This window comes from Schistocerca gregaria, chromosome 8, assembly GCF_023897955.1.
Source record: "Schistocerca gregaria isolate iqSchGreg1 chromosome 8, iqSchGreg1.2, whole genome shotgun sequence".
In the NCBI taxonomy this organism is placed as follows: Eukaryota; Metazoa; Arthropoda; class Insecta; order Orthoptera; family Acrididae; genus Schistocerca; species Schistocerca gregaria.
Window position 1 is genome coordinate 508,608,684 of NC_064927.1, and position 20,553 is coordinate 508,629,236.

A 20,553-nucleotide genomic window follows, 5' to 3' on the forward strand; every position below is an offset into this window, starting at 1 on the left:
TGCCACTGCGCCAAAGACCAGAGCCCATGATCAAGTACCCATTTCAGTCGTAGTTGCCGATTTTGTGGTGCCAACATTGGCACAAGCATGGGCCATCCGCTGCGGGGACCGATCGTAGGAGTGTGGGCCGCACTCTCTGTTCAGACACACTTCTACTCTGCTCAGCAAGTCTCCTGTTAATGAGGACTGCCTGCCCAGGACACTCACCACAGCACTCCTCGAACACCCTACAAGTTGAGCATTTTGCGAAATACTCGTGCCGAGCCTCTCGGTCTTCACAATATGTCCTCGGCCAAACTCAGATAGCGCGCCTTCCCCACTGTACACATGGGCAGCACGCCCACTGATACAACATGTGTCTGACCAGCACTCATTTCTCGCCACGTGACGCTGCTATCGCGTGGACGGGCTTATATCGATAGTAGGCAGGTGATTAGCGTATATAGGAAACGAGCGGTCGTATCGCACGTCCCCAGAGCGCTTCTGAAGATTGGTGAACACTCGCCGCCGAGGTCATAACTGGGTTCTCTTACTTCACAAGTTTTCGGGCCATTCACATAACTGGGAACCTCTTCTGTATGCTTGTGCCTTGGTTAACTGTGGGCAGTGATACACCCTGCCGAAGGCTTTGCGGACATCTAGCAATATGGAATCTGCCTATTGCCCTTCAGCGATGGGACACCGGATATTGTTCGAGAAAAGGGTAGGCTGAGTTTCGGACAAGAGACGCTTTCTAAATCCGTGCTGTTTTGTAAACAGAACATTTTCTGTCTCAAGGAAATTTATTATATTCTCGCCGAACTTGTCATTTCTGAAAGTTTTTGACAAAGTTGAAATTGTGTGTTTTGAACACCAGACCGAAAATATCAGCGTCGAAAAGGAAATGGCGAGAAACAAATTTACCTCGGAACCGCGAATCATAAAACTGGCCACCATCAGCCAAGGAAGCGCGGAAGCGCGAAATGAATTTACCAATAACTACGTTTCAGAGAGAAGGGAAAGAGAATGGCATTATAGACGCGATTATGAAATTTTACAGACATATGAGCAGGATGAATAAAAGCAGACTCACAAGACAAATCTTAGACATAGGAAACAAGAGCAAAAATAAGACAATATGAATCACTGAAGCAGTAGAAGACATTAAAGAGCTGGGGATTACACAAGAGAACATAAACAATAGAGAACAGTTTAAAAACCTCATAAAGAAACACACACTTAAACAAGAACATACAGAGAACAGAACGGGAAAAAGATGGTCGGAAGAACTCAAGAGAGAACACAGTGAACGTATGAAGAGAATTTAGGAAGAACGAAGAAATAAGAGAAATCATTAGTCAAGTTCAGTCCCTCTCTCAAAAGGGAATAATCGAAAATAATAATAATAATAATAATAATAATAATAATACAATGTACACACACTATATATTATAAACATTCCCACAGTCACTTTTAAGAGAAAACATGTACATTGTTGTTTAAGAAATATATAGTGTATGTCATTGTGTATGTTTATTAGCGTACCGTGTGTAGAAATTTGAAGTCTGGTGTGTGTGTGTGTGTGTGTGTGTGTGTGTGTGAAAATTTCTTGACAAATGTATACTCCAAATTTTTACACACGATACTCTAATACAGATACACACTGACGTAGACTATATATTTATTTGACAATAATGTACAGGTTTTCTGTTAAAACTGACTGCAGGGAAGTGTATATATAGTGTGCGTACCTTACATATTGAAAAACTATGTTGCGTGTGTCCGTTTACATGTGTATTAGAGTATGGTGTAAAAATTTTTTCTAACAATGTTTGCTCTTTAAGTATTATTACATACATGTATATAAGGAAAAATATATAGCCTAAGCCCTTTCGGATGTTTATTATAGTATTGCGTAAAAGTTCCTATGTAAACTAATATGAAGCCTGTGTCAGTTCGAACCATTATTATATCGTGTGACATATGAAGTAAACAGCGAAATACTTTTCGTGGTTTTTGGTAACAGCGTTTAACAACGACTTGCATTTATATAGCAGTACAGATTGAGGAAACACCTTTGTTTACTCTAGAGAGACAGCAGAATAAGGAAAATGTTCTACGAACTCAGCGCCCCCCCCCCCCTCTCCACCCCATCGAATAACGTCCTAACTATCTATTTCCTGACGTACACATGTCTGTTCTTCATAACGTTGTTCTAGAGTCACAATTTTTTTTCAATAATTAAAATGCAACAACACTCGTGGGTGCTCTGGTTTTAAGGATGACACTGTAAACTTTCAGTTGCCTACCTCCCGACACTACTGCAAACAGGCCACTTGTGGCAGCTTTCTGATATTAGCTTGCCCGAGCGACCGGCAGAAGAAAAGCGCTCGCACCTGCGGGAGCTAGTGCGGCACGAGGCGCTAGGCGGAGACGCACCTCTGCACGGGCAGCGGGCCGCCCCTGGCGTGGTGGCGGCCGTCGGCGGCCACGTCGGCGTCCAGGTTGTCCTCGGAGCGCAGGAAGTACTTGAGGGCGTCCTCGAAGCCCCAGCCGGGGTTGCCCAGCTCTGCCCAGCGCTCGTAATCCTGCGGGAAGCCGCGCGCGTACACGCCCCCGCCCAGCACGCTGGAGCCGCCGAGTCCCCGCCCCCGCGGCCAGGGGCAGCCGCCCCCGCCGCACGCGCGGCCGCCCCCGGCGCTGCGCAGCCCCCAGTCCCACGTGCTCTCCAGCAGCGGCGCGAACGGCGGCACCAGCGACTCGTACGGCTCCTCGCCTCCTGCCTCCAGCAGCAGCACCTGCCGCGCAGAACACGTCGACGGCGGCGTCAGTCGCGCTAGCGCCTGCAGCGGCGGCGCTGGAAAACCTGCAGCTCGACATCAGGCGGTCGTGGTGATCGACTGAAGTTGTTTCCGCGGATTATCAAAAAGGAATAAATATGCCCATAGCCGGAGCAATCGATGCAAAGTTGCTATATGTTTTATCCACTACTTGTAACACACACCAGTAGAGTGGTACCATGCAGAACCTCCTAGTAAAGTGGCGTGGAGGCTAAGTTGAAAAATAGAGTTTTACAACCAAAAGACGGGGAAAGGATATGTTGTACTGCAATCCCGAATAAAACCAACCTGCTTTCAGAAAAAAAAGTATTGCATTAATTACTTGCTGAAGCCCGCATAAAATAAGGTGGGGAGTATTGTGTTGTCAATGCAGAATCAGTAACACGAGAATGGCTCGGTCAGGAGTGCTCAGTGATTTAGAACGTGGTCCAGGCATTGGATGTCACTTGAATAAAATATAGCGTTGCTGCCTCTGCGTCACAGGGTGCCGGGTTCGATCCCCGGCCGGATAGCCGAGCGCTTCAGTCCGGAACTGCGCCGCTGCGGGCATGGATGTGTCTGATGTCCTTAGGTTAGTTAGGTTTAAGTAGTTCTAAGTCCAGGGGACTGATGACCTCAGATGTTAAGTCCCATAGTGCTTAGAGCCATTTGAACCCGGGCGGATCGGTGATTTTATCCGCCCGGGGACTCGGTGTTAGTGTTGTCCTCATCATCTCGTCATCATTCGGGTATTGGCGAGATTGGAACTGGGAAGATTGGGAATTTGTACGGGCGCTGATGACCACGATGTTGAGCGCCCAGCAAACCAACATCATTATCATCATCATCATCATCGTCGTCGTCATCATCTTGAATAAAATATTCATCAACGGCATTTCAGCCTGACGGTGACGTGATTGTCAAGTGGAAACGCGAAGGAACAACCAGAGCTAAACTAAAATCAGACAGTCATCACATTAGTGCCGGCCAGGGACCATCGAGCATTTCGGTCAGTGGTTGTAAAAAATCGCACAAAGACAGTGCAAGGAATCACTCGTGAGCTGCGAAGTGCAGCCAACAGTTGATACGGCACAGTGACTGTGCATAGGGAGTTGAACAGTGCGGTGCAGTGCTGTAGCAGCTCCTCATAAGCCACACATTTCTCGGGTCAGTACTAAGCAACACTTGAGGTAGTGTAAAGAACAACGCACTGGGTAATGGATGACTGGAAACGAATGATCTGCTCTGAACTATCACCTGCACCCTGTCGCATGGAAGGATTTCGATTGGGCGAATGCCTGCAGAGCATTGCCTGTCATCATACACGGGGACCAAATATCTCACGAAATAAGCGTCAAACGAAAAAACTATGAAGAAAGAAACTTGTCTTGCTTGAGGGTGTAAACCAGATGGCGCATTGGTTGGCCCGCTAGATGCCGCTGCCATAAGTCAAACGGATATCAACTGCGTTTCTTTAAATAGGAACCCCCCTTTTTAATGGATATTCGTGTAGTACGTAAAGAAATATGAATGCTTTAGTTGAACCACTTTTTTCGCTTTGTGAGAGATGGCGCTATAATAGTCACAAACATATGACTCATAATTTTAGACGATCAGTTGGTAAAAGGTAGGTTTTTAAAAATTAAAATACAGAACATAGGTACGTTGAACATTTCATTTCGGTTGTTCCTATGTGATACATGTCCCTTTGTGAACTTATGACTCCTGCGAACGGATGCTGTTACAGCGTGATTACCTGTAAATACCACTTTAATGCAGAAAATGCTCAAAATGATGTCCGTCAACCTCATTGCATTTGGCAGTACGTGTAACGACATTCCTCTCAACAGCGAGTAGTTCGGCTTCCGTAATGTTCGCACATGCATTGACGATGCGCTGACTCATGTCGTCAGGCGTTGTCGGAGGATCACGATAGCAAATATCCTTCAACTTTCCCCACAGAAAGAAATTCGGGGGCGTCAGATCCGGTGAACGTGCGAGCCATGGTACGTTGGTTCGACGGCCAATCCACCTGTCATGAAATATGCTATTCAGTACCGCGTCAACCGCACGCGAGCTATGTGTCGGACATCCATCGTTTTGGAAGTGCATCACCATTCTGTGATACAGTGAAACATGTTGTAATAATATCGGTAGAACATTACGTAGGAAATCAGCATACATTGCACCACTTAGATTGACATCGATAAAATGGGGGGCAATCATCCTTCCTCCCATAATGCCGCACCATACATTAACCCGCCAAGGTCACTGATGTTCCACTTGTCTCAGCCACCGTAGATTTTACGTTGCCCAATAGTGCATATTATGCCGGTTTACGTTACCGCTGTTGCTGAATGTCGCTTCGTCGCTGAATAGAACGTCTACAAAAAAATCTGTTATCGTCCCGCAATTTCTCTTGAGCCCAGTGGCAGGAGTGTACACAACGTTGAAAGTTCAATTCCTGGTGCATAGAAATATGATATGGGTGCAATCGATCTTGATGTAGCATTCTCAACACCGACGTTTTTGAGATTCCCAATTCTCGTGCAATTTGTCTGCTATTGATGTGCCGATTAGCCGCGACAGCAGCTGAAACACCTACTGGGGCATCATCATTTGTTGCAGGTCGTGGTTGACGTTTCACATGTGGCTGAACACTTCCTGTTTCCTTAAATAACGTAAGTAACCGGCGAACGGTCCGGAGACTTGGATGATGTCGTCCAGGATATTGAGCAGCATACTTAGCACACGCCAATAGCCATACATCAACACGATGTCGACCTTTTCCGGGATTGATAAACGGCCCATTTTAACACGGGTAATGTATCAGGAAGCAAACACCGTCCGCACTGCCGGAATGTTACGTGATACGACGTACTTATACGTTTGTGACTATTACAGCACCATCTATCACAAAGCGAAACAAGGGGTCCAACTAAAACACTGATATTTCTTTACGTACTACAACGAGTATGTAATAAAAATGGGGGTTCCTATTTTTTTTAAAAACGCAAATGATATCCGTTTGGCCTATGGCAGCGCCATCTTGCGGGCCAACCAGGGCGCCATCGGGTTTCCCCCTTCAAGCTAGACAAGTTTCGTTCTTTGTAGTTTTTTTCGTTTCATGCTTATTTCGTGAGATATTTTTCCCGGTCACCATCAGTGGAACACCGTGTATATGTGCTAACAGTGTAGTACAGGGGAGGTGGTGCTACGATCCGGGAGTGTTTTTCGTGGCTAGGGTGTTATCCCCTTACAGCTTTTAAGATGTTGAAGGATGTCAATATATTTTGCAGAATTGGCCTGGAGGCCGCATCCGGGAAGGTTCGACCGCCAAGTGCAAGTCTTATTTCAGTGGACGCCACGTTGGGCAACTTGCGCGCCACTGATGAGCATGAAATAATGATGAGGACAACACAACACGCAGTCGACGAGCGAGGAAACATTCCAACCCGGCCGGGAATCGAACTCGGGCCCGCTTGCATTGGAGGCAAGCACGTTACCACCCATCTAAGGAGGCGGACATTTGTGCACTGTGTTCAGTAGAGAAACATGTCGCAGACGATAACAGAATTGTATCAGCATGAGAAAGCATCCTGTCATATAGCAGCACCTCTGAGGAATGGTTTGTGGACAACAACATCCATGAAATGGTCTGGCCTCCTCAGAATCGCGACCTGAACCTGATGGAACATCTGTGGGTCGTGCATCACCGCACGAGTTGTCTTGTTGAGCACTGTACTCACACCCCGTTCTGAAGATGTGTTGCACAAGACTAATGTATCCGTTCGATTCATGTGCAGCATATCCCGAATTAAAAAAAAAAATTCCTACCCGAATATGAACTTTTATGGCAGAACCTTTTTGTGGCATATCTTGTGCACAAAAAATTTCATCAACACACAAATTTATAAGTTAACATTCTGATTTGATTTTCCGCTCTATGCAAACTAGAGTAATTAATCTTTTGACGAATACTTACTAGGTCTGTCCTAAAAGAAACTTGATTTCATTACTTTATTGATTTACCATACGGCAGTAGGAGCGATGGAACACTTTGAGCAAACAAAATTTATTAGGAAATAATTTGAGTCTCTTTTCCTAAAGATGATTTTACCATTGTACGAAACCTTACAAAACGCAGCTTGTGAGAACGTGTTGCATTGGCGATGATCCTTTCCAGCGTTTAGGTGTACGGCGGTTGAAATCCCCCTCCAGCCATCCAAATTTAGATTTGCGTTCCTTAACTAAATGACTTAAGGCAAATGCTGGGATGGTTCTTCTGTAAAGACGTGTTCGATTTCCTTCTCAACCCGAGCATGGGCTAATGACATATTCGTTGACGGAATGAGGATCCCTGTTCTGGCTCCTTTGTGTTGTCTGTTCATCGGTCTGACCACAGCGGGCTTTTATAGTGGCCACACTTGCTTCTACCGGTGGTAAATTGTGTGAGACGGGGACCTGGGACAACGAATTGTTTCTGCAGTATTATTCATGGTTTTTTCTTGGGATGCGGCTCTCTTTGAAAACATTGTTTCTGTTCGTAAATAGAGATATCACATTTGGAGGAATGTAGAAGGATTTTTTATTTTACGGACGCTTTTGCCATTCACTGTGACTCCTGTGCTCTCCCTTGTACGTTGTATACCATAATTGTATTTGTTCTTATTATGCTTTGAGCACGCTTTCGTGCTTATTTGTCCAAGCCAAAATAAGTTGACTGGTGTCACCACACACTTCCCCTGCTGGCTTATCAGCAGAGATGATACAAATTTTACGCAGGTCTGATACCGGAACTGAGCCATTTCACTGATGCTTTGATGTTTTTGCGTTCCTCTCTTCCTCTTGGACACAGAACTTCACGTCGGTGCATTCCCTTTCAAGTCTTCACTTCATTCTGCTCTCAATAATCGCTGCAGTTCGGAAAGACAGCTTCGCTCCACGGCTACTGCGTTGGCAGCGGGCGAGGCGAGCAGCTTCTCACGGATGCCAACGACCGGAGTGCCGCGCTTTGATATGCTGGCGCCGTAATTCAAACGTTCGGCTCCTTTTTGAGCATACCAAAACTGTACAAGATTTCTAACGGGTCAAGCTAAATTATCTTTTTATCAGTTAGAATAAAAATTGATTATGTTATATTCAGTGTCAGCGGTTATTTGTGAAACTGGCTCCAATAACGGCATTCTCATTAATTTTTGAGGCACTACGAGAAGCGGTGAATGAAAACCTCTATTATAAAATGAAACTTTTGCTTTGCAGAAGACTGTGCAATATTGTTACATTTCTTGGCAGATTAAAACTGAGTTCCTGAAAAGGACTCTAATATGGAACCTATTCTTCTGTGCGCAATGAATGTTCTGGTTACCTTAGTCGGTAAAAGCATATTCCCCGAAAGGCAGAATTTTCGTTCGAACCCCGATCGGATATATAGTTACAACTTGCTAGCATGTTCCAAGACAGTTCACATTTTCCATTTTCAACATAAAGTTTTTTCAAATATTTTCCCTTTAAAGTTTCTGCACTTCCGTACCACAACACCGAGCGAGGTGGCGCAGTGGTCGGCACACTGGACTCGCATTCGGGAGGACGACGGTTCAATCCCGCGTCTGGCCATCCTGATTTAGGTTTTCTGTGATTTCCCTAAACCATTCCAGGCAATGCCGGGATGGTTCCTATTGGTGAGTGGTAAGATAAGTAAATAAATTAGTGAAATCAAAGTGAAGTAGGAATTAGAAAATAAATGAAAAACTTGGTTTAGTTTAGAAGAATTACACACTGTCAAACAGCGGGCAGAGCAGCAGAGCAGAAGAGACAATGACCGTGAAGTCAGCAAGTTCCACATAAGCGGGCGCTGTCGATTCAGCCGTCAGGGCATCGCCCGACCGGCTCACGTGTTCCTCAGTTGTCACATGTGAGCAAAGGCCCTCGCCTACATTCCAAGAGCCAATGACCGACGTTAAGAAGATTCTTCGAGAAGCTTTTCAACGTGACACAAGAGGCAATGACCGTGAAGTCATTCGCCTCCGGTAAACTGAAGTGAATAAATATGTGAGACGCAGTGGGCCTGACGGACGAAGGAAGAGAAGAAGAGAGTAGCAGTAGTTTTCAGTCAGTTTCAGTGCTGAAGACCGTCATGCAAGACTACATCATGCACAGAAGCACCAAGTCCGCCGCTGTAATGGAATAGCAAGCAGCAGCCTCGCCGCCAGAAGACAGAAGTTAGAAGGTATTTGAAGGCTGATTTTTACGTACCCGGGTGACTCGTGAGGACGGGAAGGAGACGGCCTCACACCAGCAGTCACCTGTGAGCTGGGATGAAGATCTGACAGCCGAAGACTGGCAAGCGGGAGTCCGTGGTTCGAGTCCGGGACACTGGCCTTCCCCCGCCGCGCCGCTCCGCTGGCCGACGCACAACACACGCGGCCGCTTAGAGGAGAGAAACTTTGGGACGCCACATCCAAGGTATCACCGTCCGATGCACGACTTCGCTCGCCATAATTAGATGGGCCACCGCACGGCGCGCGTCTCCAGTCAGCTGGGCGAGACGGCGACGCGAGACACACACCGCCAGGCGTAATCAGACGCCGCCGCTGCCGCAGCAGAGGGCTTCGCTGCCGCTCTCCCAGCCAGAACATCCAGTAAGAAACAGTTGTACAAAACTTTCAATAAAAGTTATCTTATGTAAAAATGCTGTTTCATTCTACCTCACACCCGAGCCAAGGAAGAACCCACCCTGCCCACATGTTGTTAAGAGAGAAAAAATTAATTTATTTAGTATTTTCACCCTGACATAATGCTTTAGAGTCAAATGCCCATTGCAGTAATGCTCATCCTGACAATTGACTAGCATCAAAAGAGTGAACCCGGTTACATTTAGTGACAGAACTGTTACATTTGGTGTCAGAGGAAAAACCTCAATATGAGGTGTTATGAGAGTCACTAAAGGTCCACAGTAAGTATGGTTTAATGTGTGAAAGGATAGGGGTTTGCGAGGCAGTCGTAATATTTTCTTTATTTAGAAGTGTATTTCCTCTCATAATTTTAAGAGTTTGTCGAAAACATTTAAACACCTTTTTAATCCAGTGTAGTAAGATTGTGTAACTAATATTTTGTAAAATGATGACACGAAATCGTGCAAAGTCAGAGCCAGCACCATAAGCGGTTTCTATTGAGGAAGCGATTCAGAGCTTAGTTAATCAGATAGCACAGCTTAAGAATGATAATAATGCATTATTTAAATAGATGTGTGAGGTTAGGCAAACCAGTTCAATCCCTCACACCCTAGATTCCTCAGCAGCAGCCTTGGTAACTCCTTTTTCAGGTAAACTTGGCGAAGACATAACAGCCTTTTTTGATCATTTAGTAGCAGCTGCAAAGTTAGGATCATGGTCAGATGAACAACTCATAAAAATGACGAAGTTAATATTTCTAGGAGAGGCTAAAGCATTCGTATTATACCACGAAGAATTACGGAATGCTCTAACATTTGAGGAATTGAAGAAAGGATTACTTAAACGTTTTCAAAACCAGAACAGCTGTAGATTTTATAGGGAAAAAATTAACTATCACTCAGAAGCAAAACGAGTCGTTAGAAAGCTTTGTAGATAGGTGTTAATATTAACTTTTCTAATCCTATCAGTTGACAACTAGCGATGAAGCAAATAAAGTTATTTTACAAGAGGCAGAAGATAGAGCTCTGGATACATTTTTACGTGGGACGTGGGTTACCACCTGAAACGTCCCGTCGTGTCAGGGCAGAGTTTCCTAAAAATTTAGCTGAAGCTGTATCTATGGCGACGGCTTTCGAAGAAGTAGACATTGCCACGAGATACAAGGAGAAGCGAAATGTATTTGCAGCAGGAGTACGATGTTCTAGGCGCGATCGACAGGGACATACAGCAGAAACCTGCAGACGACCTCAAAGAACAGGTCACACATTCAAGGAATGCAGGTCTAAGAAAGTTTTTGGAAATAGAAATCTGTTAAACTCAAACGGGAATGTCGGAGGCGCCGCCATGCGTTCCCAATAAAAGTTCATGCCATTAAGGCGAATGTGAAGGCGGGATGCTGGTTATATGCTACCATACGGGGGATAAAGAGGCAAGGATACTGGGGGATACAGGGCACGGCCGACTTCCTTCCCCATCCATCCCTCATCCAGTGAGACCGATGACCTCGCAGTTTGGTCTCTTCCCCCAAACAGCCCAACCCAACCAAACACAACCCAACTCCCTACCATAATGGACATATAGCGTTTTATTTTTCGTAATTAATATAAGTGCTCTTGCAGTAGCTGTGTGGCGAAGTTCAGGTGAAGACAAAACTGATTTTGTTCATGTTGTGTTCTACCCAAGCACATTTTTCTATATCCTTACAGCGCAGTTCTGTAAAGATATTACGTTCTGAAGTCTTGCAAAGGACGTACATGAAGTTTTCCTATGTGTTGTGGGACAAAATGTGTACAGTCTATAGTAGTCGTGTTTCTTTGTCAAGCAGTACAACATCGTTACGGTGAAGAACGTACAGAGAGAGACTAAACTGTGAACCCGATGAGGTCAAAAGCCAGATCGCTACCTTTCTGTACCAGCCATACCAGCGAGAAGATCGAGCTCTGAATGAGAGGCCGATGAGGCGCGATTGGATGCCATGAATGGTAGCGCACTACGCGGGGAAAACAAGGACCCCGTATTCGAATCCTTGAGCAGCCAACGGTTTTGACTTCTTACTATTAGATTTCTATAATTTACAGGATCTATGGATAAGTGATGTTGGACCTGGAATTTTCAAAAAACAAACTGACACGAACTGAGACTGTTTGGCGTGTCGTTGACTGCTCGTAATATCGTCACCGACGAGGTTGTACCGACTCTTCTAGGCGCACCTACCCCGTCCCTTTCCTTGAAAACGTCATAAACAGGGTCAAAGTAAATTGCTTACCTTCCGTTGCCCACAATCTTCTAGAATTCTTGGTCAGTTCAGAATGTCGTAAAAACATTTCGATGTGATACACTAATTCTTTGATATCATCGTAACACCGTTCCTAGCACTGATCATTTTATCATTTAAGGAAATGACGCAAATTTTGTGAAATGAAAAAGTGCGTCTTACATTGTATTGAGACAAATTTTCTTGCCGTTTACTTAAAGTATTAAGAGTATTTTCTCGTTTTAACTGTTTAAATTCCAAAACTGCATGTGTTGTATGGTTTACAAATAAACTGCTTTGTTTCCTTTCGCCATGTTATGACCGAGTTATTGTTCCTTGGTCACCAGATGTACTTCACTGAACTTTTTCCTGACCGGTTAATTGGGAGAAAAGGACAAATGTTAACTCCTTGTCTTTAAAAAATTAAAGAAACAATGCAACAGATGAAAGGAAAAAAGCCCGAATTCTATTTGCTCCTGTTCTGGGAAATTAAAGCGCTCAGAGACATGTGACGAAATTGCGTGCAAAAAGATCGAAAGTACGATATTGCATGGCCTGTCTTGTTAAAAAAAAAAAAATGGTTCAAATGGCTCTGAGCACTATGGGACTTAACATCTATGGTCATCAGTCCCCTAGAACTTAGAACTACTTAAACCTAACTAACCTAAGGACATCACACTACACCCAGCCACCACGAGGCAGAGAAAATCCCTGACCCCACCGGGAATCGAACCCGGGAACCCGGGCGGGGAAAGCGAGAACGCTACCGCACGACCACGAGATGCGGGCTGTGTTGTTAAAAAGAACGATGCAGCCTTCCTTCGGACATGCATGCATATCCGAAACAACAAGCACTGCGGCGTTTACAGCTGCTATGAAGTACGTGAAATGCATTCACAGACGCGAATACGAACAACCGTCAGCTGTATAAGGGAATGACGTCTGTGAAAATTTGTGCAGGGCTAGGACTCGAACTCGGATTCCCTTCTTTACGCGAGCCGTCTCCTTGACCGCTTCGGCTATCAGCGCACGAGTCACGGCCAGATCGAAACTTGCGTACGTCGTCGTTCTTGCGTCTCAACCTGCACTCATACGCACAATATGTAATTCCCGTACAAGGGAGGACACTTTAATTGAAACTCGTTGCCTGTATCGCTGATAAATACGATACTGTGTGTCGTTAATGTTTCTTCGAACATGCATGCAGTTGAGTCTGATCGTTGAGTAGCCAGTCAGATGCTGTATTTCTGTTGATAAGGATTTCAGTTTCTTCAGGTAGATCAATCAATCATCATGCCTTTGTTGGCAAAGTGAAATATTTGCAATTTCTGTTCTGTGCTGTTTGCAGAAAGATTGTGATGGGCGACATGTACCCCAGTGCTGGCTTTGTTCAGGTATTTTGCCCATACACCGACTGTATTACACGCAGACAAAAACAAATAACGTCTGTGAGCAAAGTGTGCCGTATCTTCGTATGAAGAAATTTGTAGTAAGCAACAGTTGTACAGCACGTGCAGGATGCTGGCCAAGTTTCGTAACTACTGTATATACGAGTGAAATGTGAGTGATGTATTACCAGCTCTCTTTGACAATCGAAGCTAATAGATGGATATTAATAACAAAGCCGCCCATACTATTCGCACTAAGTTCAGAATTAATTTTAGGATCCAAATCGGCCTGTGAAGAATTTTCATGGTGATACGTTAAAGCATGTTCCATTTTCTTGTCACATAGCCAGCACCCAGCATTACGCTTTGAAATAGTCATGTGACCTTTTGTGCACCATCTGATGATGGGCCTGAAAATGTTCGAAAACCGGTTTATAAAGTAAATATCTATTTTAAAAAACTATTTGTCTGTAGTTTTCTCTATTTATATTAAAAATGTATGTTTCAGTTCGTCCATGTTTTACGAAATTACTGAATCCCTCAAGAGTTGTTCCAGCAGTTCATGGCAGCCAATAGCTGTTACAGACTGTGTGTCGTAACGGCTTCCAGGGACAACGAAAATTTGATTCTGTATATTTAAAATAATTATCGACCGAATTTGGAAATTTCAACTACTCTCATAATCTAATCATTAAGTTGAATGTTTAACATTGTAAACAACTGTTACAGGTAGAAACTTTGTATATACACTCCTGGAAATTGAAATACGAACACCGTGAATTCCTTGTCCCAGGAAGGGGAAAATTTAGTGACACATTCCTGGGGTCAGATGCATCACATGATCACACTGACAGAACCACAGGCACATAGGCACAGGCAACAGAGCATGCACAATGTCGGCACTAGTACAGTGTATATCCACCTTTCGCAGCAATGCAGGCTGCTATTCTCCCATGGAGACGATCGTAGAGATGCTGGATGTAGTCCTGTGGAACGGCTTGCCATGCCATTTCCACCTGGCGCCTCAGTTGGACCAGCGTTCGTGCTGGACGTGCAGACCGCGTGAGACGAAGCTTCATCCAGTCCCAAACATGCTCAATGGGGGACAGATCCGGAGATCTTGCTGGCCAGGGTAGTTGACTTACACCTTCTAGAGCACGTTGGGTGGCACGGGATACATGCGGACGTGCATTGTCCTGTTGGAACAGCAAGTTCCCTTGCCGGTCTAGGAATGGTAGAACGATGGGTTCGATGACGGTTTGGATGTACCGTGCACTATTCAGTGTCCCCTCGACGATCACCAGAGGTGTACGGCCAGTGTAGGAGATCGCTCCCCACACCATGATGCCGGGTGTTGGCCCTGTGTGCCTCGGTCGTATGCAGTCCTGATTGTGGCGCTCACCTGCACGGCGCCAAACACGCATACGACCATCATTGGCACCAAGGCAGAAGCGACTCTCATCGCTGAAGACGACACGTCTCCATTCCTCCCTCCATTCACGCCTGTCGCGACACCACTGGAGGCGGGCTGCACGATGTTGGGGCGTGAGCGGAAGACGGCCTAACGGTGTGCGGGACCGTAGCCCAGCTTCATGGAGACGGTTGCGAATGGTCCTCGCCGATACCCCAAGAGCAACAGTGTCCCTAATTTACTGGAAAGTGGCGGTGCGGTCCCCTACGGCACTGCGTAGGATCCTACGGTCTTGGCGTGCATCCGTGCGTCGCTGCGGTCCGGTCCCAGGTCGACGGGCACGTGCACCTTCCGCCGACCACTGGCGACAACATCGATGTACTGTGGAGACCTCACGCCCCACGTGTTGAGCAATTCGGCGGTACGTCCACCCGGCCTCTCGCATGCCCACTATACGCCCTCGCTCAAAGTCCGTCAACTGCACATACGGTTCACGTCCACGCTGTCGCGGCATGCTACCAGTGTTAAAGACTGCGATGGAGCTCCGTATGCCACGGCAAACTGGCTGACACTGACGGCGGCGGTGCACAAATGCTGCGCAGCTAGCGCCATTCGACGGCCAACACCGCGGTTCCTGGTGTGTCCGCTGTGCCGTGCGTGTGATTATTGCTTGTACAGCCCTCTCGCAGTGTTCGGAGCAAGTATGATGGGTCTGACACACCGGTGTCAATGTGTTCTTTTTTCCATTTCCAGGAGTGTATAATGAAAGAGGGTAACCACAGCGCACAAATCACCCAGACTGCACACACAATTTTTGTCGTCTACGAAATTTTTTCTCGCCGACAGCTTCCACGAACTGATGAAAGGAAAAAAAAGTTATTGCGTACCACAGTTTTGCTGTTCATGCAGTAAAACTTTGGCATTAGACATCGCGATTTAATTTATTATCTCTTTACTGCCCACACTATTCGCAAGACAGTTGGTAGAGAGTATTCACATACATCACTCAGTGTGCGTGGAAAATTATGTTGTACGACCCATGGTCCGGGAGACATGACGCCATAAAAACAAGGAGATGCGCGAAAAAAAAAGAACGGATTATACTCATCCACTGTTCCACCAGACTTTGAACGTAATTTCAAATCTTTTCTAAACTATTTATCGTTTACGTGTTTGACATCAAATATTAACGTATAAACAGATGTGTGAAGTAATCAAAAGTTTGTACCTATTTAATACCGAGTGGTTGCAATTAATCTGACGACGCTGAGAGTGCCGCAGTGCGGACTGTATACGTTGTAGGAAGCTGACGTATCGTAGGTATGGTTATTAGCCGGTATACTGAAAAAAAAGTTTGTTTAATGCTACCACGTCGAAATGCGGCGCTGTAAGGAGTCACAACGTGAAATGTTTCTGTTTTGACGTCAATATGCTGGTTGTCTCTCGGTGACGGATGTTGATTTCTTTAGTGAAGTGACTGGTGGTGTAAAGGATTAAGGAAGTTGAAGTTTTGCGTATTCATATGCAGTGGCTGTTTAGAAGAAATACGGTGTACTCCTGATGGTGCTGTGAATGCTCTGAACTGTCGCATATGGGGTTCTATTCCGTCACAAGGTGTGCAGGAATATCCGCTGCAATCCACTTATGTTGTGACAGTGTGGTAGTGTTTCACAAGGTGCCTTCATTCTGGGTCCGTTCCTCTTCGAGGAAGCGACACCTCGGGGGCCAGCTAGGTGTACAGTGACATACGCACATTGCAAGAACCGCCTTTTGTAACACGTTGATTCCAGCCTTGCAAGAATGCCACTGTTCCACACCACTATTTTCGTGCAAGACAGGGCAACACCACATGCCGGTTGCCAGGTGAAATACATGCTTCGGTCAATGTTTCGCAACGACTGCATCATTTCTAGCCAGTTTCAAAACGTGTTGTCTTCTTCATCCCCCGACCCTGACCCACGTGACTTCCGGTTAGGGATATCCGACAGATCGGTCTACGGGGGGTGTATCCTGCCTCTTCCTTATCTAAAGGAGATCACATGACGACATATTGCTCTGATTCCACGGGAAATTCCGTGTTACAGATGCAGCATGTTGCTGATTCGGGAGATCGTACTGAACACATGTAACTTCTGAAAATATCGCAGTAAACATACCAGAATCACTTTTAACAGGTGTTTGATCATTCCTCCACCACGTTGTGAGTGCTTCCAGCGCAGGATTTTCACTTGATGGCAGAAACTGGAACTATTATTTTAGCAGCATAGTCCACTAGCGCACCGATTAGTGGGTATACCTACGACATTGCAGCGTACTTCGATGTATACAACCTGCACTGCAGAGACTCGAGTGTTGGAGAGCAGCACGCACGGCGGTGGCGGCCGCGACTGACCTTCCAGTCAGGCACTTCGGAGAGGCGGTTGGCCAGCACGCAGCCGGCGGTGCCGCCGCCCACGATGATGAAGTCGTAGGGGGCGTCCGGGGGCGGCGCCGGCACGGCCGGGGGCCGGCGCCGCGCGGCGCGCTCGCTGCCCGTCACGTTCCTGGCGACGGCGGCGTCCACGAGCGCCACGAAGACGGCGGCCAGCCCCAGCAGCGCCGCCGGGCAGCCCGTCGCGTTCTGCACCTCGCGCTCCAGCGCCGACACCGTGGCGCGCAGCGGCGCCGGCACCGCCACCGCCGCCGCCGTCCCGCCTCCGCCTGCGCCGCCGCTCCCCGTCTCCATGGCCTGCGAAGAGTCGGCCGACAGGCCGGCTGTCATTTCGTACACTGTGTTCCTGTGTATCCAGGAGGCCACTTACAGGCGGGCCAATGGCAGGTGCCGCGAGCGACTGCCCGACTGAGGTGGCTGTTTGGCGCGAGCTGCGGCCACTCGCCAAGCACCCAAGTGCAGCGAGCTACAGTCCCTCTGTAACCTTTCACACCCATGAACACTAACTCTGTTCGAAAAAACTAGTCATAATCACCTCAATCTCTCATACGTCCTGGAACGCGGACCATTCAGGAAGTTGGCAGTAGATCGTTCTGGCACGGCCTGATGCAATTCTGGCCGCGCGGAGTGGCTGCGCGGTTTGAGGTGTCATGCCACGGACTGTGCGGCCGCTCCCGACGGAGGTTCGAGTCCTCCCTCGGCCATCGACGTGTGTGCTGTTCTTAGCATAAATTAGTTTAAGTAGTTCTTAAGTCTAGGGACCGATGACCTAAGCAGTTTGGTCCCTTAGGAATTCACACACATTTGAACATCTGATGTTTGATGCAATTCTGAGAAGTTGCCCGCTAGATGGCAGTCGCATCGTTTTCAGACTTGTGGGAAAATTTAATTCATCGTAGTTCAGCCAATTTCTATGAAATATTTGTAAAAATATGCGTACAAAACTTCCTCGCCGATCAATCTGTCTATTAGTGAAAACCGCATCGAAATCTGTACACTAATTTCTGAGATTAACCCGAATTTACAGAGAGAATTGCAACAAGAGAGTTTAATATGTGTATAGAGGACTACTAACTGCCTGAAAATGCCAGTATTCGCAATAAATTAAAATGTGGGCAACACTCAAAACATAAAATAGAAAAAGTCTTTTTATTTCTATAGACTGAACACTATTATTGATATATATCTGTTTTTCTTTAACAGTCAGGTATTCTGCGTGTCTACATAAAATTTTTATTTATTTTAATACTACCAAAAGTTACAAATAGAATAAAAATTATTACTAAATATTTACTTAAAAGTTTTACTTTTCAATAATATGAAGCTTAAATAAAAGTAAAAATCGTTGCTACTACGGAAATTCGAAGTAACGGATACACAATTGCCAGACTTCTATACTACACACTCAGTTACATGACAATGTTATACGAATATTTTGTACTTCATAGGGTTCGCAAAGCTTTTCCTCTTCAAAGGCGATTTCATCGACTGTCTTTGAGAACTACGTCGCACTACTTTAAGGCATTCATGTCTGCGGAATGACTTTCAAATGCTGTGAATGAAAAAATCGAAGATGGTCACTTCGTAAGGTTTCCATTTAGCCTAGACAAGGCCAATGAAATGTGGTGACAGTCTCCTAGGTATTCTGGATGAAGAACCTGGTGGGAAACTGTGAAAACGTGTTTCCGGCGAGGGGGGGTCACGAAAGCCATCTACGAGGACAGCAGTGCAATATCCCTGTCCAACATATTTTCTTAAAGCTCAAACAAATTGCAATGACCTAGTGGGGAAGGAAGAAGGGCTGAAAGTGAGCAATATCCAACTGCGGCTCGATAATATAACCACGAAACTGTGAAAGTAAGAAGGTTAATAGAAAAGAATCGTTATCATGTACATTTTCGGGTTAGACATTTCTGCATGTTCCAGAACCAAGCAATTTAAAGGTGATCGACCATATTGTTCGTAGCCGTTCCATCCTCCTTCCAGTGTTGGGTCTGTAGAAAAGTAATTTCTACCACTTTATTTCTGTAAGATTCCACGAAACTGAAGTGAAATTTATACGGTGTGCAATCACAACTTTCATGAGTAATTATTAATTTAATTTTACATATTCCGCTCCGCGGAACGACGGACTTCGAAGGTGGTCACGTGATTGGGTGTCACTTGTGTCATACGCCCGTATGAGAGACTCCCGCACTCCTAAACATCCGTAGGTCCACTGTTTCCGAAGCGATAGTGAAGTGGTAACGTGAAAGGACACACAGCACAAAAGCGTACAGGCCGACCTTGTCTGTTGACGAAGAGAGAGAGTTGAAGAGGGTCGTAATGTGTAACAGGCAGACATCTATCCGGACCATCACACAGGAATTTGAAACTGCATCAGGACCCGCTGCAAATACTATGACAGTTAGGTGGGAGGTGAGAAAACTTGAATTTCGGGGTCAAGCGACTGCTCATAAGCCACACATCACACCGGTAAATGCCAAACGACGCCTCGCTTGGTGTAAGGGGCGTAAACATCGGACGATTTAACAGTGGAAAAACGTTGTGTGGACAGACGAATCACGGTACACAACGTGGCAATCCGATGTCAGTGTGTGGGTGTGGCGAATACCAATGAACGTCATCTGCCAGCGTGTTTAGCGCCAACAGTAAAATTGTGAGGCTGTGGTGTTATGGTGGGGCCGAGTTTTCATGGACGGGGGGGGGGGGGGGGGGCTTGGGGGGCTTGCACTCCTTGTTGTTTTGCTTGGGACTATCACAGCACAGGCCTATATTGGTGTTTTAAGCACCTTCTTCCTTCCCACTATTGAATAGCAATTGGGGGATGGCGATTGCATCCTTAAACACGTTCGAGCACCTATTCGTAATGCACGGCCTGTGGCCGAGTGGTTACACGACAATAACATCCCGGTAATGGGCTGGCGTGCACAGAGTCCTGACCTGCATCCTACAGAACAGCTTTGGGATGTTTTGGAACGCAGACTTCGTGTCAGGACTCACCGAACGACATCGATACTTCTCCTCAGTCCAGCACCCCGTGAAGAATGAGCTGCCATTGCCTAAGATACTTTGCAGCACCTGATTGAACGTAAGCCTACGAGAGTGGAAGCTGTCATGAAAGTTCAGGGTGGGCCAACGCCATATTGAATTCCACCATTACCGATGGAGGGCACGACGAACTTGTAAGTCATTTTCAGCCAGGTGTCCGGATACGTTTGATCACCTAGTGTAGTATGGTGATGACTGGGTGTTGTGTGATGTCCTTAGGTTAGTTAGGTTTAAGTAGTTCTAATTTCTAGGGGACTGATGACCGTAGATGTTAAGTCCCGTAGTGCTCAGAGCCATTTGAACGATTTTGTAGTATGGTGAGTTGGGGAGGGAGGGGGGACAGCGAACGGAATGGAGGATTACGCATTGTGTGTGGTGTAACATAGTAATACGTAATTGAATGTTTGGGCTATGTAACAGTTATATAGTAAAGTTGGAGCCGTCTGTTCGTATCACACCCGCCTTGGTGGCCGAGCGGTTGTAGGCGCTCCAGTCCGGAATCGCTCGACTGCTACGGTCGCCGGTTCGAACCCTGCCTCGCCCGTG

The 20,553-nt window shown here is 46.2% G+C and overlaps 1 protein-coding gene across 1 annotated transcript in view; it reads right to left on the bottom strand.

The window, feature by feature from the left end:
- LOC126285280 (glucose dehydrogenase [FAD, quinone]-like) overlaps positions 1-20,553 on the bottom strand; it is an 89,176-nt gene that overhangs the window by 40,547 nt on the left and 28,076 nt on the right. Inside the window, exons 2-3 of the mRNA XM_049984569.1 lie at positions 16,918-17,253; positions 2,419-2,777 (exon numbers count right to left, since the gene is read on the bottom strand). Of these exons, the coding sequence (XP_049840526.1) occupies positions 2,419-2,777; positions 16,918-17,253 (695 nt within the window). The remainder of the gene's footprint in view (positions 1-2,418; positions 2,778-16,917; positions 17,254-20,553) is intronic.